At 43.2% G+C, this 21,202-nt stretch overlaps 1 protein-coding gene across 1 annotated transcript in view; it reads left to right on the plus strand.

Moving 5' to 3' along the window:
- Window positions 1-6,206: 6,206 nt before the first annotated feature.
- LOC143984039 (protein lifeguard 2-like) overlaps window positions 6,207-21,202 on the plus strand; it is a 43,843-nt gene continuing 28,847 nt past the window's right edge. Inside the window, exons 1-4 of the mRNA XM_077484314.1 lie at window positions 6,207-6,353; window positions 12,220-12,391; window positions 20,094-20,197; window positions 20,400-20,464. Of these exons, the coding sequence (XP_077340440.1) occupies window positions 6,339-6,353; window positions 12,220-12,391; window positions 20,094-20,197; window positions 20,400-20,464 (356 nt within the window). The 5' untranslated portion in view covers window positions 6,207-6,338. The remainder of the gene's footprint in view (window positions 6,354-12,219; window positions 12,392-20,093; window positions 20,198-20,399; window positions 20,465-21,202) is intronic.

Below are 21,202 nucleotides of genomic sequence, written 5' to 3' on the forward strand. Positions count from 1 at the left end.
GGCGGGGGTGGGAGGGGGTGTTTTTTTTATTTTTTAAGCATCTGATTAGAGCCAGAGGCTCTAATAGGTTTCAAAATAGGGTGGGTTCGGGCACAGAGAGTGCGCCCTGATCCCACAAAATTTGTGTCGATAGCAAATAAATTTTCGCTATTTTCACACTATCATTCCTCCCTGCCAATCAGGAGGCAGGTCAGTGAGACCTGTTTCCTGATTGGCCAATAGGCTCACCTGGCACTTAGAAAGAGGAGGCACCAGCAGAGGAGACACACGCTGGACTCCAGGAAGGACACATCCACCGCTGCTGCTCTGGAGGAGATACAGTCAGGAGGCAGGAGCACTTGGAGAGGACACCACAGTCCAGTGGTAAGTGCTGCGAGGCCATGGTGGGTGCTGTCAGAGCTGCGAGCCCTGATGGATAGTGGGTGTTGTCAAAGACACGAGTCCCGTGGGGGTGGGTGAGACGGTGTGCTGTAAGAGCCGCGATTGGAGGGAGTACTGTCAGAGCTGGAGCCGCTGAGCTGTGTTCCATGACCTGTGAAGCTGTATACACTGACCTGTCATGCTGTATACACTGACCTGTCATGCTGTATACACTGACCTGTCATGCTGTATACACTGACCTGTCATGCTGTATACCCTGATCTGTGAGGCTGAGCTGTATACCCTGATCTGTGAGGCTGAGCTATATACTGACTGACATTGTACCTGCGATCCACTAATCCACTGATTGTGGTTGCAATGCTTTACAGGATGTACAGTAAAAAAAATAAGAAATGCAATTTTTTTTTACCTGGAAAATAACGTTTATTTATTTTAATTTTTTTTTATAAAAGGTGAATTTAGCCTTTAAATATACCGTTAAATATGTTTAGTTACATCTGTTCAATTTTTTTTACAAAAAAAGTACCTGTTGATGCTCATGGCAGGCATTCAGAGCTGTCCGTGTTTTGTATACACTTCCTTATCTAACAATTCACAACAATAGCGGATGGGTCTGGCTTTAGCAAAATAATATTGATTAGGGTTTATATCACTTAGTCCACAAACATCCTTTGTTTTGCCAGGAGGTGATTTCATTTCGGGCACATCAATGGGCATCGATAGGCAGGGTATTTAATCCCTTCAGTACTATACTGTATTCCTTCATTAACAGGCCATTTCTCCGATTTTAGTGCTGTGACAATTACTTGGTCGTGCAATACTGTACCTAAATTCATTTTCTAACATTGCTTTGGGGACGGCTTTCTTTTGGTTAATGATGCAAGGTTTGGACTGAATTTTGGCTATTTGGTGTCCGAAAGCCAGACTCTTTACTACCCACCATGTATAGTAGTGGTATTTCCAAAGCAGCTATACATGACAGCCCTCTGCTGTCAATTGTTGCAAAAGAAGTGGCCTACATCACCTTTCCCCATTCATCCAGGGCTCTATCAAATGAGTGGCAGTGTCTGCCAAACTCAGAAAAGTGATCTGCAGTGGATCATTTTTTGGAGGCCGGTAGAGAAGCAGCTGCCAGGCATTCAGGAGGCAATTATGCTACCTCCTGAATGTCTTCTTTTTTTTACTCCAAGGGAGATTTAGCATTAAGATACCACATCACAGATCACTGTTCAATAGAGAACTACATGTTCATCTGCATTGGTGAGACTTGTAGTTCGTTCATTCATAGATTGAGTTAGCCTTTAAACTCCGTTCCATTATAGCCTAACCTAAAATCAGCTCAAGGGACATAACTTACTATTAATCCGGTGTATCCCAATGCCTTGATATTCTCATCCTCCAACCCCCTCTACCCATGTCGACATAATGTTATGGTGCAGTGGGGATTAATAGATCAGTGGGAGCTATTACAGGCTCTCATGAAGAGTTCCTGACTACACCCACTCTTTCTACCCAGTTCTTCCTTTCATAGAAGTCACACTACAGCATCTATGAATGGAAGAGGCTAACCTTTCAATCATCCACCCTTCTCTGTTCATAGATCATCTTTTATTCATAGAAGCTGTAGTTACGGCTTCTATAAAAGGAAAAGCTGGGAGGAAAGGGCGGATGTACTGCCTGTCATAGCTCCCTCCATTCTATTAGCCCTGGCTGCACTAAATGATTACAGTTATGTATGGGGGAGGGGTTGGAAGATGAAGATTGCAAGATATCCAGAAGCTAATAGCACAAGAGACATATCCAATTAAGGGACATATCAGACGTCTCGTTTTTTTTTACCATCTATACCAGATCCTCATCTAGGATAAAGGTCTGGTATACATGAAGGAAATGCCCAGCTGCTTGTTTACAAATAGAAGTAAGCTACCAGGAATTATCAATTGCCATCAATCGTTGGCAATTTTCTTTGTAAATGTCACTTTTGCTGTAGTAGGTTGAATACATCATATAGATGCATCACTTGCATTTATAAGGTTGCCCTTAAAGTAGGGCTCAAAATTTCCTGAGCTACTAACCAAGTCTTAAGAGTTACTCATCACCAGTTTCTCCCCCCAACCCCTACCCTGGCCGACCCTAAATCCGCCCCTAAAAACACCCTTGTAAATTATCTCATGAAATTATACTGTTAAATGTTTTATGCAAAATTAAGTTACAAAAATAAATATTAACTAACTAAGGTTAGGGGTGTGCTACATACAGAGTGCAGGATTGAGGGAACATACAAATCTGTTTGTATGTGCAGAATAGCATTGTTATACTCACTGTGGAACTTAAGGGATTAATCCTCTGCGTTGTGTAAAAAGGCTCTTTAAAACTATATGGAGAGATCCTTCCCTCCTGCACTGTCTATCTTGGCAAGGACATATAATTCAGTGAGGGTAGCCATCTTGCACATGTTCAGTTAATCTCTATTGCTGGAGAGAACATTTCCTTGTTCTCAGAGCTAGCCAGGGCACATGATATTGACATCGCACATGTGGGCGTGTATACAGGCTATAGTGGAAATTTCCTCCTACCTGAAAACACAGCTCTGGACAAACTCTGCAGGTTCAGGGAGAGTTCCAGGCTTTTTTTAGTTTATTAAAAGTAAGCAGCTACAAAAAGTGTGGCTGCTGATTTTTAACCGCTTCAGCCCCGGAAGATTTTACCCCCTTCCTGACCAGAGCACTTTTTTCAATTCGGCACTGCATCGCTTTAACTGAAAATTGCTCGGCTGTGCAACGTTACACCAAAATAAAATTTACGTCCTTTTTCTCCCACAAATAGAGCTTTCTTTTGGTGGTATTTTATCACCTCTGTGGTTTTTATTTTTTGCGCTATAAACAAAAAAAGGCCGACAATTTTGAAAAAAAGCTATATTTTTTACTTTTTGCTATAATAAATATCCCCAAAAGATATATATAAAAAAAACAAAATTTTTCCTCCGTTTAGGGTGATATGTATTCTTCTACATATTTTTGGTAAAAAAAATAGCAATAAGCGTATATTGATTGGTTTGTGCAAAAGTTATAGCGTCTACAAAATAGGGGATAGTTTTATGGCATTTTTATTATAAATTATTTTTAATTAGTAAAGGCGGCGATCTGCACTTTTTATCATGACTGCGACATTATGGTGAACACATCTGACACCTCTGACACTATTTTGGGACCATTGTCATTTATTCAGCGATTAGTGCTATAAAAATGCACTGATTACTGTGTAAATGACACTGGCAGGGAAGGGGTTAAACACTAGGGGGCGAGCAAGGGGTTAAGTGTGTCCTAGGGAGTGATTCTAAGGCCCCTTTCACACTGGGGCAGGAGGTGCATCGTGGTAAAGCCCCTCTATTTTTAGCGGCGCTTTACCGTCGGATTTTCGGTGCTATTCGGCTGCTAGCAAGACGGTTTAACCCCCCGCTAGCGGCCGAGAAAGGATTGAAAACCACGCAAAGTGCCTCTGCAGAGGCACTTTGCCAGCGGTATAGCTGCGCTGCCCCATTGATTTCAGTATGTAGAAATAAAAAATAGTGTAGCGCTTCTAAGGTGAAAAATATGTTGAAAGAATGCTCCTATAGCAAAGAACATATAGATGTGTAAATTAACAAAATAAAGTCCAAAGGAATGGATGTAAGCTTCCGTGGAAGGACCGGCACAATGGTAGTCAGACCGTATCACAATACGAGGCAAATCTCATTAAACGGACATGTCCATGTACAACAGCTTGTCTAGAAACATTGGGAAAGAATAGATGGGTACTTCTTACCAGATCTGTTGGACTCACACAGTCATATGACGGTTGAGTCAATAAGGCTTGGGGTCACAATCTGGGACCGAGGAGTGGATCAAAGTGGGTTCATCAGCCTGGTGGAGAGACTTCAAAAGACCGTATATCCAAATGATGAATCTCACCGATGGAACTTCGGAATGGTTAAGAAATCCAACTCAGGTATAGCTCACTGCACTCCGATACTCCAAATACCCCAAATGGAGGGGAAGATATTTAAAGGGTTTAAACCAAAAAAGAAAAAAGAAAGAAAAAGCTCCACATGGTGCGGGTCAGGCGATAAAAAATGGTAATTTATTAAAAGTCAAAAGGGTAACAAATGACTTAGTGATCACATGACTTAGTGATCACAAAGCAATAAGGTGCCCCTGTCGAAGACATATGTGTCGAAACGCGTCGGGCTAGCTGTTGGCACCCCACATTGCTTTTACTTTAATTTTTACCTTATTGCTTTGTGATCACTAAGTCATTTGTTACCCTTTTGACTTTTAATAAATTACCATTATTTATCGCCTGACCCGCACCATGTGGAGCTTTTTCTTTCTTTTTTCTTTTTTGGTTTAAACCCTTTAAATATCTTCCCCTCCATTTGGGGTATTTGGAGTATCGGAGTGCAGTGAGCTATACCTGAGTTGGATTTCTTAACCATTCTGAAGTTCCATCGGTGAGATTCATCATTTGGATATACGGTCTTTTGAAGTCTCTCCACCATGCTGATGAACCCACTTTGATCCACTCCTCGGTCCCAGATTGTGACCCCAAGCCTTATTGACTCAACCGTCATATGACTGTGTGAGTCCAACAGATCTGGTAAGAAGTACCCATCTATTCTTTCCCAATGTTTCTAGACAAGCTGTTGTACATGGACATGTCCGTTTAATGAGATTTGCCTCGTATTGTGATACGGTCTGACTACCATTGTGCCGGTCCTTCCACGGAAGCTTACATCCATTCCTTTGGACTTTATTTTGTTAATTTACACATCTATATGTTCTTTGCTATAGGAGCATTCTTTCAACATATTTTTCACCTTAGAAGCGCTACACTATTTTTTATTTCTGTTTGTTGAACTTTGTTTGTTTGAGTGTTGGCTGCTGTACTTTTTTACGTATATTTGATCTTAGCGCAGTTGGCTGCTGTGCTTCTTTATGTATATTTGATTTTAGCGCAGTGTTTTCCCCTATCCCTACTTTTTTTTTGTGATTTCAGTATGTATACTGCTCCTTCACCGCTCCGCTCCACCGCAGGACTTTTTTGTACTGTCCTGCTAGCGCACCACTCCAGTGTGAAATCCCTCGGGGCTTTCACATTGGAGATGAAGTAACAGCTGTTTCAGGGAGCTTTGCATACAATATTTTTAGAGCTGTAGCACCTGCAAAGCGCCCCAGTGTGAAAGGGGTCTAACTGTGAGGGGGGTGGGCCTCCACTCACATGACAGCGATCACTGTTCCCGATAACAGGGAGCAGTGATCTCTGTCATGTCACTAGGCAGAACAGGGAAATGCCTTGTTTATCTCCCCATTCTGGGGCTCCATGACACGATCCTCGGGACACCAGCGGACATCGAGTCCGCGGGCATGGTCACACTGTACGCGGTGGGCGTACACGCGCCCGCTAGCCCGGCCAATTAAAAGGGACGTACAGGCTCGCCCATTTGCCTACCGCTGCCATTGTACCGACGTATATTGCCGTGCAGCAGTCAGCAAGTGGTTAAATGGCGTTTTAATAAACAGTAATCAATACACTGAACTTGCAAATGTCATCATCTACAAACATGAACATCTACATTAAAAATCATATAAAATAAAGCAATTTCATATACAAATAATAGGATATTTTTTCATTAGATTTCCCGAATTGCGTGTTTCTATTAAGTTTTCTCCTTACTCTCAGATATGACATCACTACTCTTTCTAAGCATAGTTTTTTCTAGCAATTGTCACAGCATGCATGTGATTAGTGTCTCCCCGTCATGTCCTCTACAGTCACACTGCTCCACCTCCTGGATTGCAGAGGGATGGTACAGTCCTGCAGACTACTGGATGATACTGGAATGTAAAGCATCATTGCTGCCTGTCCAGTGCTGAGCTTGTCTGCAGAGCTGAGAGCAACCACAGCGCACCATCACCAGCATGACCCAAGGAAAGGTAATCCTATTCAGCAATAGGCTATCTACAAGGAAAACACACACACATATATATATATATATATATATATATATATATATATATATATATATATATATATATTAAGCAGTCTTCATACTCACAGCTGTTCTATAATAATCAATGACCTAGAAACACATGTTATGTAAGTCTCTGTCTGCACTGTTATATATATTTCCTACATGCGATGTAACATGAAATTATTTAATGGCAGGATAGGTTGGAATAAAAACCATCTAATTGCAAAACATGATTTGTTCTATAAGGCAGCACCTTCCACTTACAGGTAACTTAAGAGGAGAGTGATGCCATGAATAATGTAACGTGTGTTCACTTTCAGGAGGGTGAAATCAGCTGGCATCAGAGCCTATCAATACTGCGTCACAGATACTACAATGCAGGCAATTAGGCAGAATGGAGCACAGGCTCGCTCTGCCAAGGCCCAATATAGTGCAGGATTTAACCCCTTTACTACTGCACCCAACACAGGCAGGCATAAGACGTCTTGAAGGGAGATTTGATGCCGGGAAGGAGAAAGACGTTTAGGACAGTCGGATAAAGATAAATACAGACAGACAGTAAAATATGTAAAAATAGAATCACTTTTATTTATTACAGCAATTTACAGCCTGCAGTTACACAGCACTTTACATACTGTACATTTACATCCATGTCTGCCCCCATAAGCTTACAATCTACACTGTGTGCCCAATTATTAGGCAAGTGAGTATTTTAACCAAATCATCATTTTTATGCATATTGTTTAACTCCAAGGTGTATAAACATGAATCTTTTTTGGATTTAAGCCTATCAGGTGATGTGTATTTGTGTAATGAGGGAGGGTGTGGCCTAAGGAGATCAACACCCTATATCAAGGTGTGCATAATTATTAGGCAGCTTCTTTTTCTCAGGCAAAATCGTCCACAAAAAAGAGATTTAACTGACCGTGAAAAGTCAAAAATTTCAAAAAGTATTGCTAAGAAATTGGGGCGTGATCACAGAACCATCAAACGTGTTGTTGGAAATAGTCAACAGGGTCACAAGAAATGTGTTTAGAAAAAAAAAGACACAAATTAACTGCCAAAGATTTGAGAAGAATCAAATGTGAAGCTACCAGGAACCCATTATCCTCCAGTGCTGTCATATTCCAGAACTGGAACCTACCTGGAGTGCCCAGAAGTACAGGGTGTTCAGTGCTCAGAGACATGGCCAAGATAAGGAGGGCTGAAACCCGACCACCACTGAACAAGACACATACTGTACGTTGAAACGTCAAGACTGGGCCAAGAAATATCTGAAGACAGGTTTTTCAAAGGTTTTATGGACTGATGAGAGGAGAGTGATTCTTGATGGACCAGATGGATGGGCCTCTGTGACTGGATCATTAACGGGGACACGGAGCTCCACTTTGACTCAGATGCCAGCAAGGTGGAGGTGCGGTGCTGGTATGGGCTATTATTATTAAAAATGAGCTAGTTGGACCTTTTCAGGTTGAAGATGGACTCAAAATCAACTCCCAAACCTATTGCCAGTTTTTAGAAGACAATTTCCTCAAGGAGTGGTACAGAAAAAAGTCAGCATTTTTCAAGAAAGTACTCCACTGCGAGACTTGCCAGTAAAGGTCCCCTTTCACACTGGAGCGGGGGAAGGGGCATTAGGGGTAGAGCGCTGCTAATTTTAGCGGCACTTTACCGCTGTAATAGCAGCGCTTTTCGCCCATTAGTGGGCCGCTTTTAATCCCCGCTAGCAGCCGAATAAAGGGTTAAAAACTCCCGCAAAGCGCCGCTGCCAAAGCACTTTTGGCAGCAGTGCCCATTGATTCCAATGGCAGGGGCAGTAGAGGAGCAGTGTATACACCGCTTCTCCGCTGCCCAAAAGATGCTGCATGCAGGACTTTTCCTAACGTTCTGCAAGTGCACCACCCCAATGTGAAAGCACTCGGGCTCTCACATTGGGGCTGCCAGTGTGGCGTTTTTCAGGCATTTAAATGCGCTCTTTTTAGCCCAAAAGCACCTGAAAAACGCCCCAGTGTGAAAGGGGTCTTAACCGTTTCAGACCCGGAGGATTTGGCTTGCCAAAGACCAGAGCACTTTTTGCAATTTGGCACTGCATCGCTTTAACTGCGTTGCACCCAAACAAAATTGACGTCCTTTTCTTCCCACAAATAGAGCTTTCCTCTGGTGGTATTTGATCACCTCTGAGTTTTTTATTTTTTGTGCTATAAACAAAAAAAGAGCGACAATTTTGAAAAAAGCTATATTTTTTACTATTTGCTATTATAAATATCCCCCAAAAATATATAAAAAACATATTTCTTTCTCAGTTTAGGCCGATATGTATTCTTCTACATATTTTGATTGGTTAGCGTAGATTTATGGCCTTTTTTATTATAAATGTTTTATTGGTAATGGCGGCGGTTTGCAATTTTTATCGTGACTGCGGCATGGCGGATGCATCGGACACTTTTGACAGCATTTTGGGACCATTGTCATTTATACAGCGATCAGTGCTATAAAAATGCACTGATTACTGTGAAAATGACACTGGCAGGAAAAGGGTTAAACACTAGGGGGCGATCAAGGAGTTAAGTGTGCCCTAGGGAGGTGTTCTAAATGTGGGGTAGGGGGGTGGGCTTCCACTGACATGACAGCGATCACTGCTCCTGATCACAGGGAGCAGTGGATCTCTGTCATGTCACAAGTCATCTCCCCATTCTTCTGCTCCGTGACACGATTGCGGGCCCCTGGTGGACATCGTCAGGAGCGCCCACAATGCACCGATTTAAAGGGGAAGTACCTGTACGCCCATTTGCCCAGCCGTGCCATTGTGCCGACGTACATTGTCGTGCGCTGGTCGGCTAGTGGTTAAACTGGAGATTTGTGGAGAAAGAAAACAGTTCACCTCTCTGAACAGTCTTTGGGAGGCTGTAGTTGCTGCTGCACAAAAAGTTGATCATCAACATATCAAGAAGCTGACAGACTCCATGAATGGAAGGCTTATGACTGTTTTTTTTTAATGTCAGAAATGTTTAAATGTTTATAAATTTTGAGTTGTTTGTTTTTATTATTCTCACTTTAACAGATAAAAATAAAAAAGTGAGATTTAAAAGTTTTATTTTTTCATTCAGTTGCATAATAACTGTGCACACTTATAGTTGCCCAATAATTGTGCACACATTAATATTCTCCAAAGAAAGCCAAAACCTCACTTTACCATTCTGAAAAATTCAGGTTTGAGGTTTTTTAACATTTTGGATTGACTGAGAGCACTGTCGTTGTTCAATAATGAAATTAAAGCGGGGCTCCACCCTAAAGTGGAACTTCCGCTGATCGGAACCCTCCCCCCCTCCGGTGTCACAATTGCCACCTTTCAGGGGGGAGGGGGTGCAGATACCTGTCAAAGACAGGTATTTACACCCACTTCCGGGCATAGACTCCCACGAGTCTATGCCTCTTCCTGTCCCTGCGCGCTGTCTGCTGGGACACACACGGACAATTCCTATTGCATTCCATTCACAAAGCGCTGCGCAACTCGCGCATGCGCAGTAGGGAACCGGGAAGTGAAGCCGCAGCGCTTCACTTCCTGATTCCCTCACCTAGAATGGTGGCGGCAGCCGAGAGCCGAGCGATCGATCGGCCTCGGCTGCCGGCATCGCTGGAACCCGGGACAGGTGAGTGTCCATTTATTAAAAGTCAGCAGCTGCAGTATTTGTAGCTGCTGGCTTTTAATATTTTTTTCCACAGTCAAATTCCGCTTAAATCCCTTAAAAATACAACTGGACTAATAATTGTGCACAGTGTAAAGTCCCTATCTCAGATGCATACATACACATCATAGGACCAATTTAGACAGGAGGCAATTAATCTAACAGCATGTCTTTGGAGTGTGGGAGGAAACCTATGCAAGCACAAGGAGAACATGCAAACTCCATGCAGGTAGTGTCCTGATCGTGATATGGACTGGCAACACCAGTGCTGCAAGGCTAACTGCTAAGTTCATAGCTTACATTTTCAAACTGTTATAGTTGCCCCAAATTAAACTAGAGCTGCACGATTACTCGATAAAAAATTGCAATCTCGATTCAACCCCCCTCGCAATCTTAATCCAGGATTTCCACGATTCTATGCAACAAGTGCAGAGCCGTTCTCTGCTCAGAGCTGTCAAAAAAAAAAGCTGGCAAATGTTTATCAATATTGCTCAGCACTGAGAGATAACTATAAACATTGTATCATCTGGTTCTTTAAGATCAAAGGGACGAGCTTCGGTCTGTAAATGAGGTCTGTTTAAAGAGGAGGGCCGTTTAAAAAAAAAAAAAAAAGTCAGCAGCTGCAAACACTGCAGCTGCTGACTTAATAAGCACACTTACCTGTCCAGGGCGCCCGCAATAACGGCCGCCCGAAGGCCGACCCGTCCCTCAGCTCTCGGGTCCCGGCGCCGCCATTCTTTCTAAGGGAAACAGGCAGTGGAGCCTTGCGGCTTCACTGCCCGTTTCCTACTGCGCATGTGCGAGTTGCGCAGCGCTTTGTGAAAGGGACGCGCTGTGTTCTGGGACACAGTTCCCAGAACACAGCACGACCCATTACCCAGAAGACAACGCGACGAGGAGAGAAGAAAGAAGATCTCCGCAGAGGAGGAAGAGGCAGATTAGGATTATGTGCCTAGCAACAGGCATTTCTGGTAAGTAAAAAAAAATATTTTTTCATTATTTTTTTAGATTTTTTTGTAATTTTTAATGTATTTTTTTTTTCAGGGTGGCCCTCCACTTTAACCACTTAAAGACTAAGCCTTTTTCTTTTCTGACACTTTATGGTTACAAGTTAAAATCAGTATTTTTTTCTTGAGAATTACTTGGAACCTTCAAACATTATATATATATATATATATACATATATATATATATATATATATATATATATATCATTTTTTTTTTTTTTTGCAGAGACCCTAGAGAATAAAATAGTGGTTGTTGCAATTTTTTATGTCACATTGTATTTGCTCAGTGGTCTTTCAAACGCAATTATTTGTGAAAAAATACACTTCAATGAATAAAAAAAAAAAAAAAAAACAATAAAGTTAGCCCAATTTTTTGGTATAAAGTGAAAGATGGTGTTACGCCGTGAGAATCGTGATCTTTATTCTAAGCAAAGAATCATGATTCTCATTTTAGCCAGAATCGTGGCAGCTCTAGTAGGAACAATAACCATTAGGCCGCGTACACACGAGAGGACTGTCCGTCCAACTTAGTCAGTCCGCTCGTGTGTGGGCTTCACCGGACTTTTTCAGCGGACAGTCTGGCGGACTAAGTCTTTCGGAATTTCCGTAATATTGTCCACTGAAACACGTTTCAGCGGACAGTCCGCTCGTGAGTAGGCTAGTTGGACGGACTAAGTATGGCGCATGCTCAGAAAGGATTTACACGGCGAAAGGTTGCATTGCAGTGTATTGGACGTCGTATTTCTAGTCCCGTCGTACGTGCTGTACACGTCATCGCGCAAGCTTTCGGCGGACTGTCTGTTCATCGTGTGTGGTCAAGTCCGTTCATTCGAAAGTAGGACGGACTGTCTGTCGGATTGTCTGACGGACTTAGTTGGACGGACAATCCTCTCGTGTGTACGCGGCCTTAGTGTTTTAGTGTTTGGGTAGGAGCAGTACCAAAAATGTCTATTGGATCTAGAAGAGTCAATCAGATAATTAAAGTAATTTTTATACTATTTCATTTAAAGATGAAAAAAAAAAAAGCACATCTGGGTTGAAATAAAAATAAAACAGTAGTGGGGCTAGTTCTAATGACTCACTTCATGACAAATGATTACTTAGTCTACCTATGTTGTATATTTTATGTTTACAGGTCACTGTTACTAACAAAAGTACGGAGAATGGAGGAGGGAATGGAAATAACACCGTAAATCCCTCCGAACCCCCTTCTTATGAGGAGGCCACGTCAGAAGAGGCAAAGAAGGCCAATTATCTTCAAACATCCCCATCCAATGTATACCCCGGCTGGACACAAGAGGATGCAGGTAGTTTTTATGATAGAAGGAAAAATGTCAAAATTTTTCACATTAGATATTTAAAAAGACTGTACCAAAATAATAAAACAAGATAGGTAATGAATATTAATTATATTATTTATTGTTAAATCGATAGTAAAGTCTCTATAAGAAAAACGAAAAAAAATGTGCCCCCCCCTGCAGGTTTAAGCCATGCACCCCATATTAGTGCATTATGATAGACTTATCTACAAATGGAGCCCTCTAGCGCTGGGCTGTAACAGCGCTTCTTGGTCCCCCCATCCTTTATCCGGGTTGCACATTTTTGGCCAGGATGCGGTGACATCAATCCCGTTCCATCACACAGAGTGCACCGTAAATGCTGTCTGAGCTGCGCATGCACAGCTCAGATCGCATTACCCTCTGACAGGCGGGGGGAGGGGCATTTATGAGAGAAGAGACCTCTAGTGTCTCTTTTGTTATAAAAACCCTACCTGTCAGCAGGTTTTTAAAAAAGGCGAGGAAGGCTTCGGCTGAAACGTGATAGCGTTTTATTGGATCCTGTTATCGCTGTTGTGCAAAAATAAAGTCCTTTGAATGAAGAAGCTATTGGGCTGCTGGCTTACATTTTCTATTACTACCACTTTAATGAATTTATTTATTGCAAAGTGCGTCCAGCCACGATCAGTGCAGGCAATCGCTGGCAATGCAAACCGCCACGAATAGCTGGGGCTGCTGACAGCCTGTCATTGCATTGTATGGGCTCAGCAGTTAAAATCATCTGTCAATTCCAGCCACCAGAATCTGCAGATTTCTGCCACTGGAAAGTGCAGCGTGTGTAATCACTCATGCGAATGGAGCCTCAGAATGCTCAAAGTAGTGTTTTATATGTATGATTTCAATGTTGCAATCGATGTGACCGGGGAGGGCTCATTCACACCATGTCAGTTCAGCTGTATTGATTTGCATAGATCAACACAGCTCCACGACAAGGCACATAGAAAATAATAGGTTCCTATGTGCCCTGTTCATACCAAACAGATGTGGTGTTGTGGGCTGTGTAATATTGCAGCATGTATGTATTTCTATGCATCTCAGCTCGATACACCGCACATCACTGTACTATAGCATGTTGCAATGCGCTATGCTTGGAGTTGAATGAAATGTCATTTGTCACATTTCAATAAAGCACTTACATTTGATATGCCCCTACACCACATACATGGTGTGAATGAGCCCTAACTGTCACTTGCTGGACAGCGTGATCTGGTGAAGGGAACTGAAAAATAACAGTAGCACTGGCAGGATCAACAGGTATGTGTATATGTATATGCAGTATTATAAAAAAAATGTCCTTCTATTGGTTGAACTAGATGGACTTGTGTCTTTTTTCAGCCAAATTATGTAACAGTTAATACGACTATGGTCCAGGGGGCAATCTACAGTTGTGCTCATAAGTTTACATACCCTGGCAGAATTTGTGATTTCTTGGCAATTTTTCAGAGAATATGAATAACGCAAAAACATTTCTTTCACTCATGGCTAGAGTTTGGTTGAAGCCATTTATTATCAATCAACTTTTGAATCATAATAAAAACAGAAACTACCCAAATTACCCTGATCAAAAGTTTACATACCCCAGTGCTTAATACCGTGTATTGCCCCCTTTAACATCAATGACAGTTTGAAGTCTTTTGTGGTATTTGTGGATGAGGCTCTTTATGTTCTCAGATGGTAAAGCTGCCCATTCCTCTTGGCAAAAAGCCTCCAGTTCCTTTAAACTCTTGGTCTGTCTTGCATGAACTGCACGTTTGAGATCTCTCCAGAGGGGCTCAATGATATTGAGGTAAGGAGACTGAGATTGCCACTCCAGAACCGTCACTTTATTCTGCTGTAGCCAATGACAGATCGACTTGGCCCTGTGTTTTGGATCATTGTCATGATGGAATGTCCAAGTAGGTCCCATGCGCAGCTTCCTGGCTGATGAAGGCAAATGTTCCTCCAGTATTTTTTTATAACATACTGCATTCATCTTTCCATCAATTTTGACCCATTTTTCTGTGCCTTTGTAGCTCACACATCCCCAAAACATCAGCGATCCACCTCCGTGCTTTACCGTAGGAATGGTGTACCTTTCATCATAGGCCTTGTTGACTCCTCTCCAAATGTAGCATTTCTGGTTGTGGCCAAAAAGCTCAACTTTGGTCTCATCCCTCCAAATTACTTTGTGCCAGAAGGTTTAAGGCTTGTCTCTGTGCTGTTTAGCTTATTGTAAGTGGGATACTTGCATAGTAATGGCTTTCTTCTGGCAACTCAACCATGCAGCCCATCTTTCTTCAAGTGCCTCCTTATTGTGAATCTTGAAACAGCCACACCACATGTTTTTAGAGAGTCTTGCATTTCACCTGAAGTTATTTGTGGGTTTTTCTTTGCATCTCAAACAATTTTCCTGGCAGTTGTGGCTGAAATTTTAGTTAGTCTACCTGACCATGATTTGATTTCAACAGAACCCCTCATTTGCCACTTCTTGATTAGAGTTTGTACACTGCTGATTGGCATTCTCAGTTTCTTGGATATCTTTTTATATCCGTTTCCTGCTTTATACAGTTCAACTACCTTTTCCCGCAGATCCTTTAACAATTGTTTTGCTTTCCCCATGACTCAGAATCCAGAAATGTCATTGTAGCACTGGATGAAAGATGCAAGGGTCTGTCAGGAGTCCAGAAACTCATTGACCATTTATACACACACACACACACAGTAATTACAAGAAAACAGATCACAGGTGAGGATGGTTACCTTTAATAACTATTCAAACCCCTTTGTGTCAACTTGTGTGCATGTTATCAGGCCAAAATCACCAGGGTATGTAAACTTTTGATCAGGGTCATTTGGGTAGTTTCTGTTCTCATTATGATTTAAAAAGAGTAAATGCAGTTGATTGATAATAAATGGCTTCAGCCAAACACTAACCTTGAGTGAAAGAAAACTTTTTGTGTTATCATTCATATTCTCTGAAAAATGGGCATGAAATCATAAATTCTGCCAGGGTATGTAAACTTATGAGCACAATGTATGTTAATGCTATTAGACTACATCATATATGTGATGATTTTACTTATAGCTCCACTTTAAACAGGTGGTCTCATTTCTATGGGGCAAGTTAGAAAACCTGCCCTAATCAATATTGTTCCCCCCGCTGATAAGAGGGTACGCTGACAGTTCGTGTAATTAGGCTCTCCTCCTCCTGACTGCTTTTTTCTGCTTTCATTAAAATAAATGGGGCTTGTTTAGGACTTAGGGCATGCCAGAATATTTTTATTTGAAAAAGCTATGGTAAGGTCAAGGTCAGGGCCCATTCCTCCCAGGCCACCCACTTTAATGCATTTAATGCATACTCATTATTGTATGTTGCATTAAAACAGAACTAAAGTCTTAATTTAAAGGATTAGTTCACCTTTACCAAAAACCTGCCTATGCAGGGCATCTGTAGATAAAAAACAAACTGTGCAGCTCTGACTGACGTTGAATAATGCCTTGCTATAGGTGTAGGCCGTTTACCTACCTCATGAAGCCTGACTAGAATACTCCCAGGACATTGCTAGGACATTGTTAAGTGAGACCTAGTCATTACTGCTCACCTCCACCACCACAGAAGTGAGCGCTCAAACGCTGAGCTCAGAGCTACTGCATGAGGGGAGAGAAAGAGCATGTGAAGGGGTTTGAATCAGAGATAAATGTCACTCCTGTGATGGTGGGGGTGAACAACAATGACTAGGCCTCACTTAGCAACATCCTAGCAATGCCCTGGGAGCATTCCAGTCAGGTTTCATAAGGTATGTACATAGGGTTGCCACTTTTTCTTCAAGTCAAACCCAAACATTTTAGTGCCGCACAGTAAACTTTTTTTGTTTTAGTATACACTATAGCAGTGGTCATCAACCCTGTGCTCAGGGCCCACTAACAGGCCAAGATTTCTGTATTACCTTGGGGAGATACAGACTAGAATACTGCAATCACTGAGCAGCAAATTATATCACCTGTGATGTATTTCAGTTATCTTGCAAACCTGGCCTGTTAGTGGGCCCTGAGGACAGAGTTGATAACCACTACACTATAGGATTGTAAAAGGCCTGGGACACCTTTGGGCACTCCAAAGAGAATAGTAATGCGGCGCACATAGTGCCCCCTCACCCTTCTGTCAAGCCCTGTTCTGAGCCACATTCCTTTCTGAATAATGTGTCCAGGTTTCAGGTGGAATGGAACCCGGACATATGATTCAAAATCATTACTGTCTGGGTGAATCCCGGACAGGTGATAACCCTATATGTACATGGCCTACACCTATAGCAAGGGCATTATTAAACTTTAGTCAGAGCTGCACAGTTTGTTTTATCTACAAACACCTCTTACCTGCATAGGCAGTTTTCTGTAAAGTGGAACTAACCCTTTAAAAGAAACTGGGAGCAGACAAGCTCTTTGTTGCAGAAAAGACAGGCAATGTCCTTTCTGGAATACAATAACCTTACCTGACTGTTCCCAGTCTTCTTTAGAATTTACATCTGGATATGCACCAGTTTAGATAGCGGAAGACCGTCACCCAAGTGAGGAGAAGATGCCAATGCTGGCAAGGGATCTTGGACTGCTAGCTAGCTCTAAATGCATAGTTCACCTTTATCAAAAAAACTGCCTGTGCAAGTAAGTTGGGCCTGTTGATAAAAAAAACAATCTGTGCAGCTTTGACCAAAGGTAAATACTGCCCTTGCTTTAGGTGTAGGCAATTTACATACCTCATGAAGCCTAAGCAAAAAACACCCAGAGATCATATCATCCCTTGTTGCCAGCCTTGTTGTTAGGGCTCTGAGCTCAAAGCTACTGCCTCAGGGGAGAGAAAACGCATGTGAGGAGGTTTGAGAAAGAGCTCACTCCTGTGATAGTGAACATGAACAGTAAGAGCTAGGCCCCTCTTAGCAATGTCCTAGCAACAAGGCAGGATGGGATCATGTGACGTCTGGGAGTTTTTCAGTCACGTTTCAGGAGGTACAGTACATAAATGGCCTACACCAGGGATATGCAATTAGCGGACCTCCAGCTGTTGCTAAACTACAAGTCCCATCATGCCTCTGGCTGTCATGCTTGTAGCTCTAAGAGTCTTGCTATGCCTCATGGGGATTGTAGTTCTGCAACAGCTGGAGGTCCGCTATTGCATATCCCTGGCCTACACCTATAGCAAAGGCATTATTCAACTTTGGTCAGCTGCACAGTTTTTGTTTATCTACAGACACCCCTTACCTGCCTTTGAGACTGCACATGTATTAAAATGGGCTGCCTAATACACCACAATGGGCCTAAATTCGCACTTGTACGTTTTTTGTTTTGTTTTTTACAAAAACTTTTATTTCTTTTTTTCAGTTTTCACTTAGGCTCGGTTCACACAGGGGGCGACACGACTTGCCGCGCCGGACCTGCCGCGACCTCAGCGGCGACTTGCAAATGACTTCTGTATAGAAGTCAATGCAAGTCGCCCGAGGTCGCCTAAAAGTAGTACAGGAACCTTTTTTCTAAGTCAGAGCGACTCGAGTCGCTCCTCTTAGAACGGTTCCGTAGTACAGAACGGGGGCGACTTGTCAGGTCGCGGCGCGGCAAGTCGTGCCGCGTCGTGCCGCCTCCTGTGTGAACCGAGCCTTATGGGCTCATTTACTACACAGAGTGGAATGTGCTGGGGGAAAAAGGAAGGCTTTTTGTTTGGCCCAGGAGGCTTTACATGCCTCTTCTGCCAAAACTTCCCACCTCCTAGCAAATGTTTCATTTTACAGTTTAACCACTACAGATCCGCGCTATTGCCAAATGACGGCATTAGCGCGGACCTACATTTCCGGGACTACGTCTATTGACGTGGTCCCGGTTACGAGCCGCCTGCGCGCCCCCTGAGGGGCGCGCGCGGCGCGCTCTGTGATCGTCGAGTCCGTGAGACTCGCCTGATCACCGATCCGTGTAAGGGGTCGATCCCGACCCCTTATCACGTGATCAGCTGTCAGCCAATGACAGCTGATCATGTGATAGAACGGAGCCGGTAATCGGCTATTATTCCTCCTCGCGCTGTCAGCGCGAGGAGAGAAAAAAAAAGCCGATCGCCGGCGGCCGTGATCGGGACATCAGTCCCGATCACGGCCATCAATACAAGGGACCACCTGCCACCTGCCTGTGCCCACCTGCCTCCCGCAGTGCCATCCTGAAATAAAATAAAAGCAAAAGTAAGTGCCCCCCGTCAGTGCCCATAGTGCCCACAGTGCCACCCACAGTGCCACCCACAGTGCCACCCACAGTGCCACCCACAGTGCCACCCCACAGTGCCACCCACAGTGCCACCCACAGTTCCACCCAATCTGCCTCAAAGGTGCTGCACCCCAGTGCCGCCCATCAGTGCCCAGCAGTGCCGCCCATCTGTGCCCAGCAGTGCCGCCCATCTGTGCCCAGCAGTGCCGCCCATCAGTGCCCAGCAGTGCCACCTATCAGTGCCACCTATCAGTGCCCATCAGTCCCATCTATCTGTGGTACCTATCAGTGCCCATCCGTGCCACCCATCCGTGCCACCCATCCGTGCCATCTTATCTGTGCCCATCTTTGCCCATCAGTGCCGCCTTATCTGTGCCCATCGGTGCCGCCTTATCTGTGCCTATTAGTGCCGCCTTAACTATGCCTATCAGTGCCCACCGGTGCAGCCTATCAGTGCCCACCAATGCAGCCCATCAGTGCCCACCAATGCAGCCCATCAGTGCCCACCAATGCAGCCTATCAGTGCCGCCTAATCAGCGCACTTCAATGAAGGAGAAAAATGACCCGTTTGCAAAATTTTATAACAAACTATTAAAACATGATTTTTTATTTTTTGCATCTTTTTTTGTTTGTTTAGCAAAAAATAAAACTCCCAGCTGTAACTAAATACCACCAAAAGAAAGCTCTATTTGTGGGAAAAAAATGATAAAAATTTCATTTGGGTACAGTGTTGTATGACCGCGTAATTGTCACTCAAAGTGCATCAGCGCTGAAAGCTGAAAATTGGTCTGGGACTGAGGGGGGTTTAAGTGCCCAGTAAGCAAGTGGTTAAATCCACTTAAGTCTATGACCAGTATTTTGCTTATCACTGTATAATTCTTATAATACAGGAATACCCCACTTTTAAGTACACAATGGGGTTTATTTACTAAAGCTGGCAAGTGCAAAATCAGGCTCACTTCTACATAGAAACCAATGAGCTTCTAACCCCAGCTTGTTCAATTAAGCTTTGGTTATAAAACCTGGAAGCTCATTGGTTTCTATGCAGAAGTGAGCCTGATTTTGCACTTTCCAGCTTTAGTAAATAAACCCCATTGTGTACTTAAAAGTGGGGTATGCCTGTAATGGTATTTTACGCCTGCTTAAATAGTAGTCGGGATACTGTGTAGTGCTTGTTCATTAATATTATGGTTTTACAGAATACAATTGTTAAAGCAGAACTAAACCCTCCTATCCTTAATAGAGCAAAGAAGCTGCCATATTGGCCTCTGTTTGATCTGCAATAGCCATAGTGCTACACATGTGACCAGTTATGACACTGACATATGATGACTTGACAGTTCAGCTGAGAACACAAGCAGTTGTGAGGGTTATCATTCACTGTTTTGGGAAAGGGGTTTAGTTCCACTTTAAGTCTCTCTGCATACCATCGGGTGACCATTCCTCTTTGTTGCAGGGCACAGCCCCGGCTACGGCAGTGGAGCGTATTCTGGAGACACTGAGATGCTGACATCACTGAGCTGGGAGGATGACCGAGTGCGCAGGTCATTCATCCGGAAGGTATGTGGGGGGTCAGTTCACTATAATGTAATGGAAATGTATTTGCCTATATACTGTAAATATATGGGATCAGTGAGAGCGAGTACCAAGAGCTGAGCTGTGGGAACAGAAAGACATTGTTCTCTCCGGAGAATGATATCACTGACAATATAAGGGACATTTCTCCTCTCCCCAATGCTCTTCATTTTCTTTTCTTTTCCAGGTCTATTCAATCCTTTCACTTCAGCTTTTAGTCACCGTCTCCATTGTGGCTCTCTTTACCTTCTGGTGAGTTATTTCTTAGTATAAAAACAACTGGATTTTGACACAAGATTTCATATTGTACATGAAAACATGGTTCACTGAGTACATATTCACTTATCTGAATAACCCCTATGGATGGAAAACAGGTTAAAAGTGTATGATGGTAATTCTCCTTATGAACTAGACCAGTGGTCTCCAAACTGTGGCCCTTTACTAGCCTTTAACCAGCCCTTGGGGCACTATTCCCCCTACTGATTCATAATTCCTGCCACTGACACCAACAATGGGGCACTAGTCTTCCATTTGACCAATGATGGGGCACTATTCCCCCCACTAATGCAAGGCAATATTACTCTCGCTGACACCAACAGGGGATTATAATTCCTGCTACTGACACCAACAATGGGGCACTATTCTTCCCATTGACCAATGATGGAGCACTATTCTTCCCACTGTTAACAATGAAGAGGAACTATTCCTCCTACTGACCAATGATGGAGCACTATTTCTCCCACTGACCAATGATGGGGCACTATTCTCACTTTTAACAATGATAGGGCGCTACTCCTCCTGCTGATACCAATGATGGGGCACTATTCCTCCCACTGATAACAATGATGGAGCACTATTCCTCCTACTGATACTAATGATGGGGCACTGTTCCTACCACTGATACCAATGATGGGGCACAATTCTTTCCACTGATACCAATGATGGGGCACTATTCCTCCCACTGATAACAATGATGGGACACTATTCATC

This window comes from Lithobates pipiens, unplaced genomic scaffold, assembly GCF_037356315.1.
Source record: "Lithobates pipiens isolate NorthernLeopardFrog02 unplaced genomic scaffold, aLitPip1_a1.2 Scaffold_16, whole genome shotgun sequence".
Taxonomy (NCBI): domain Eukaryota; kingdom Metazoa; phylum Chordata; class Amphibia; order Anura; family Ranidae; genus Lithobates; species Lithobates pipiens.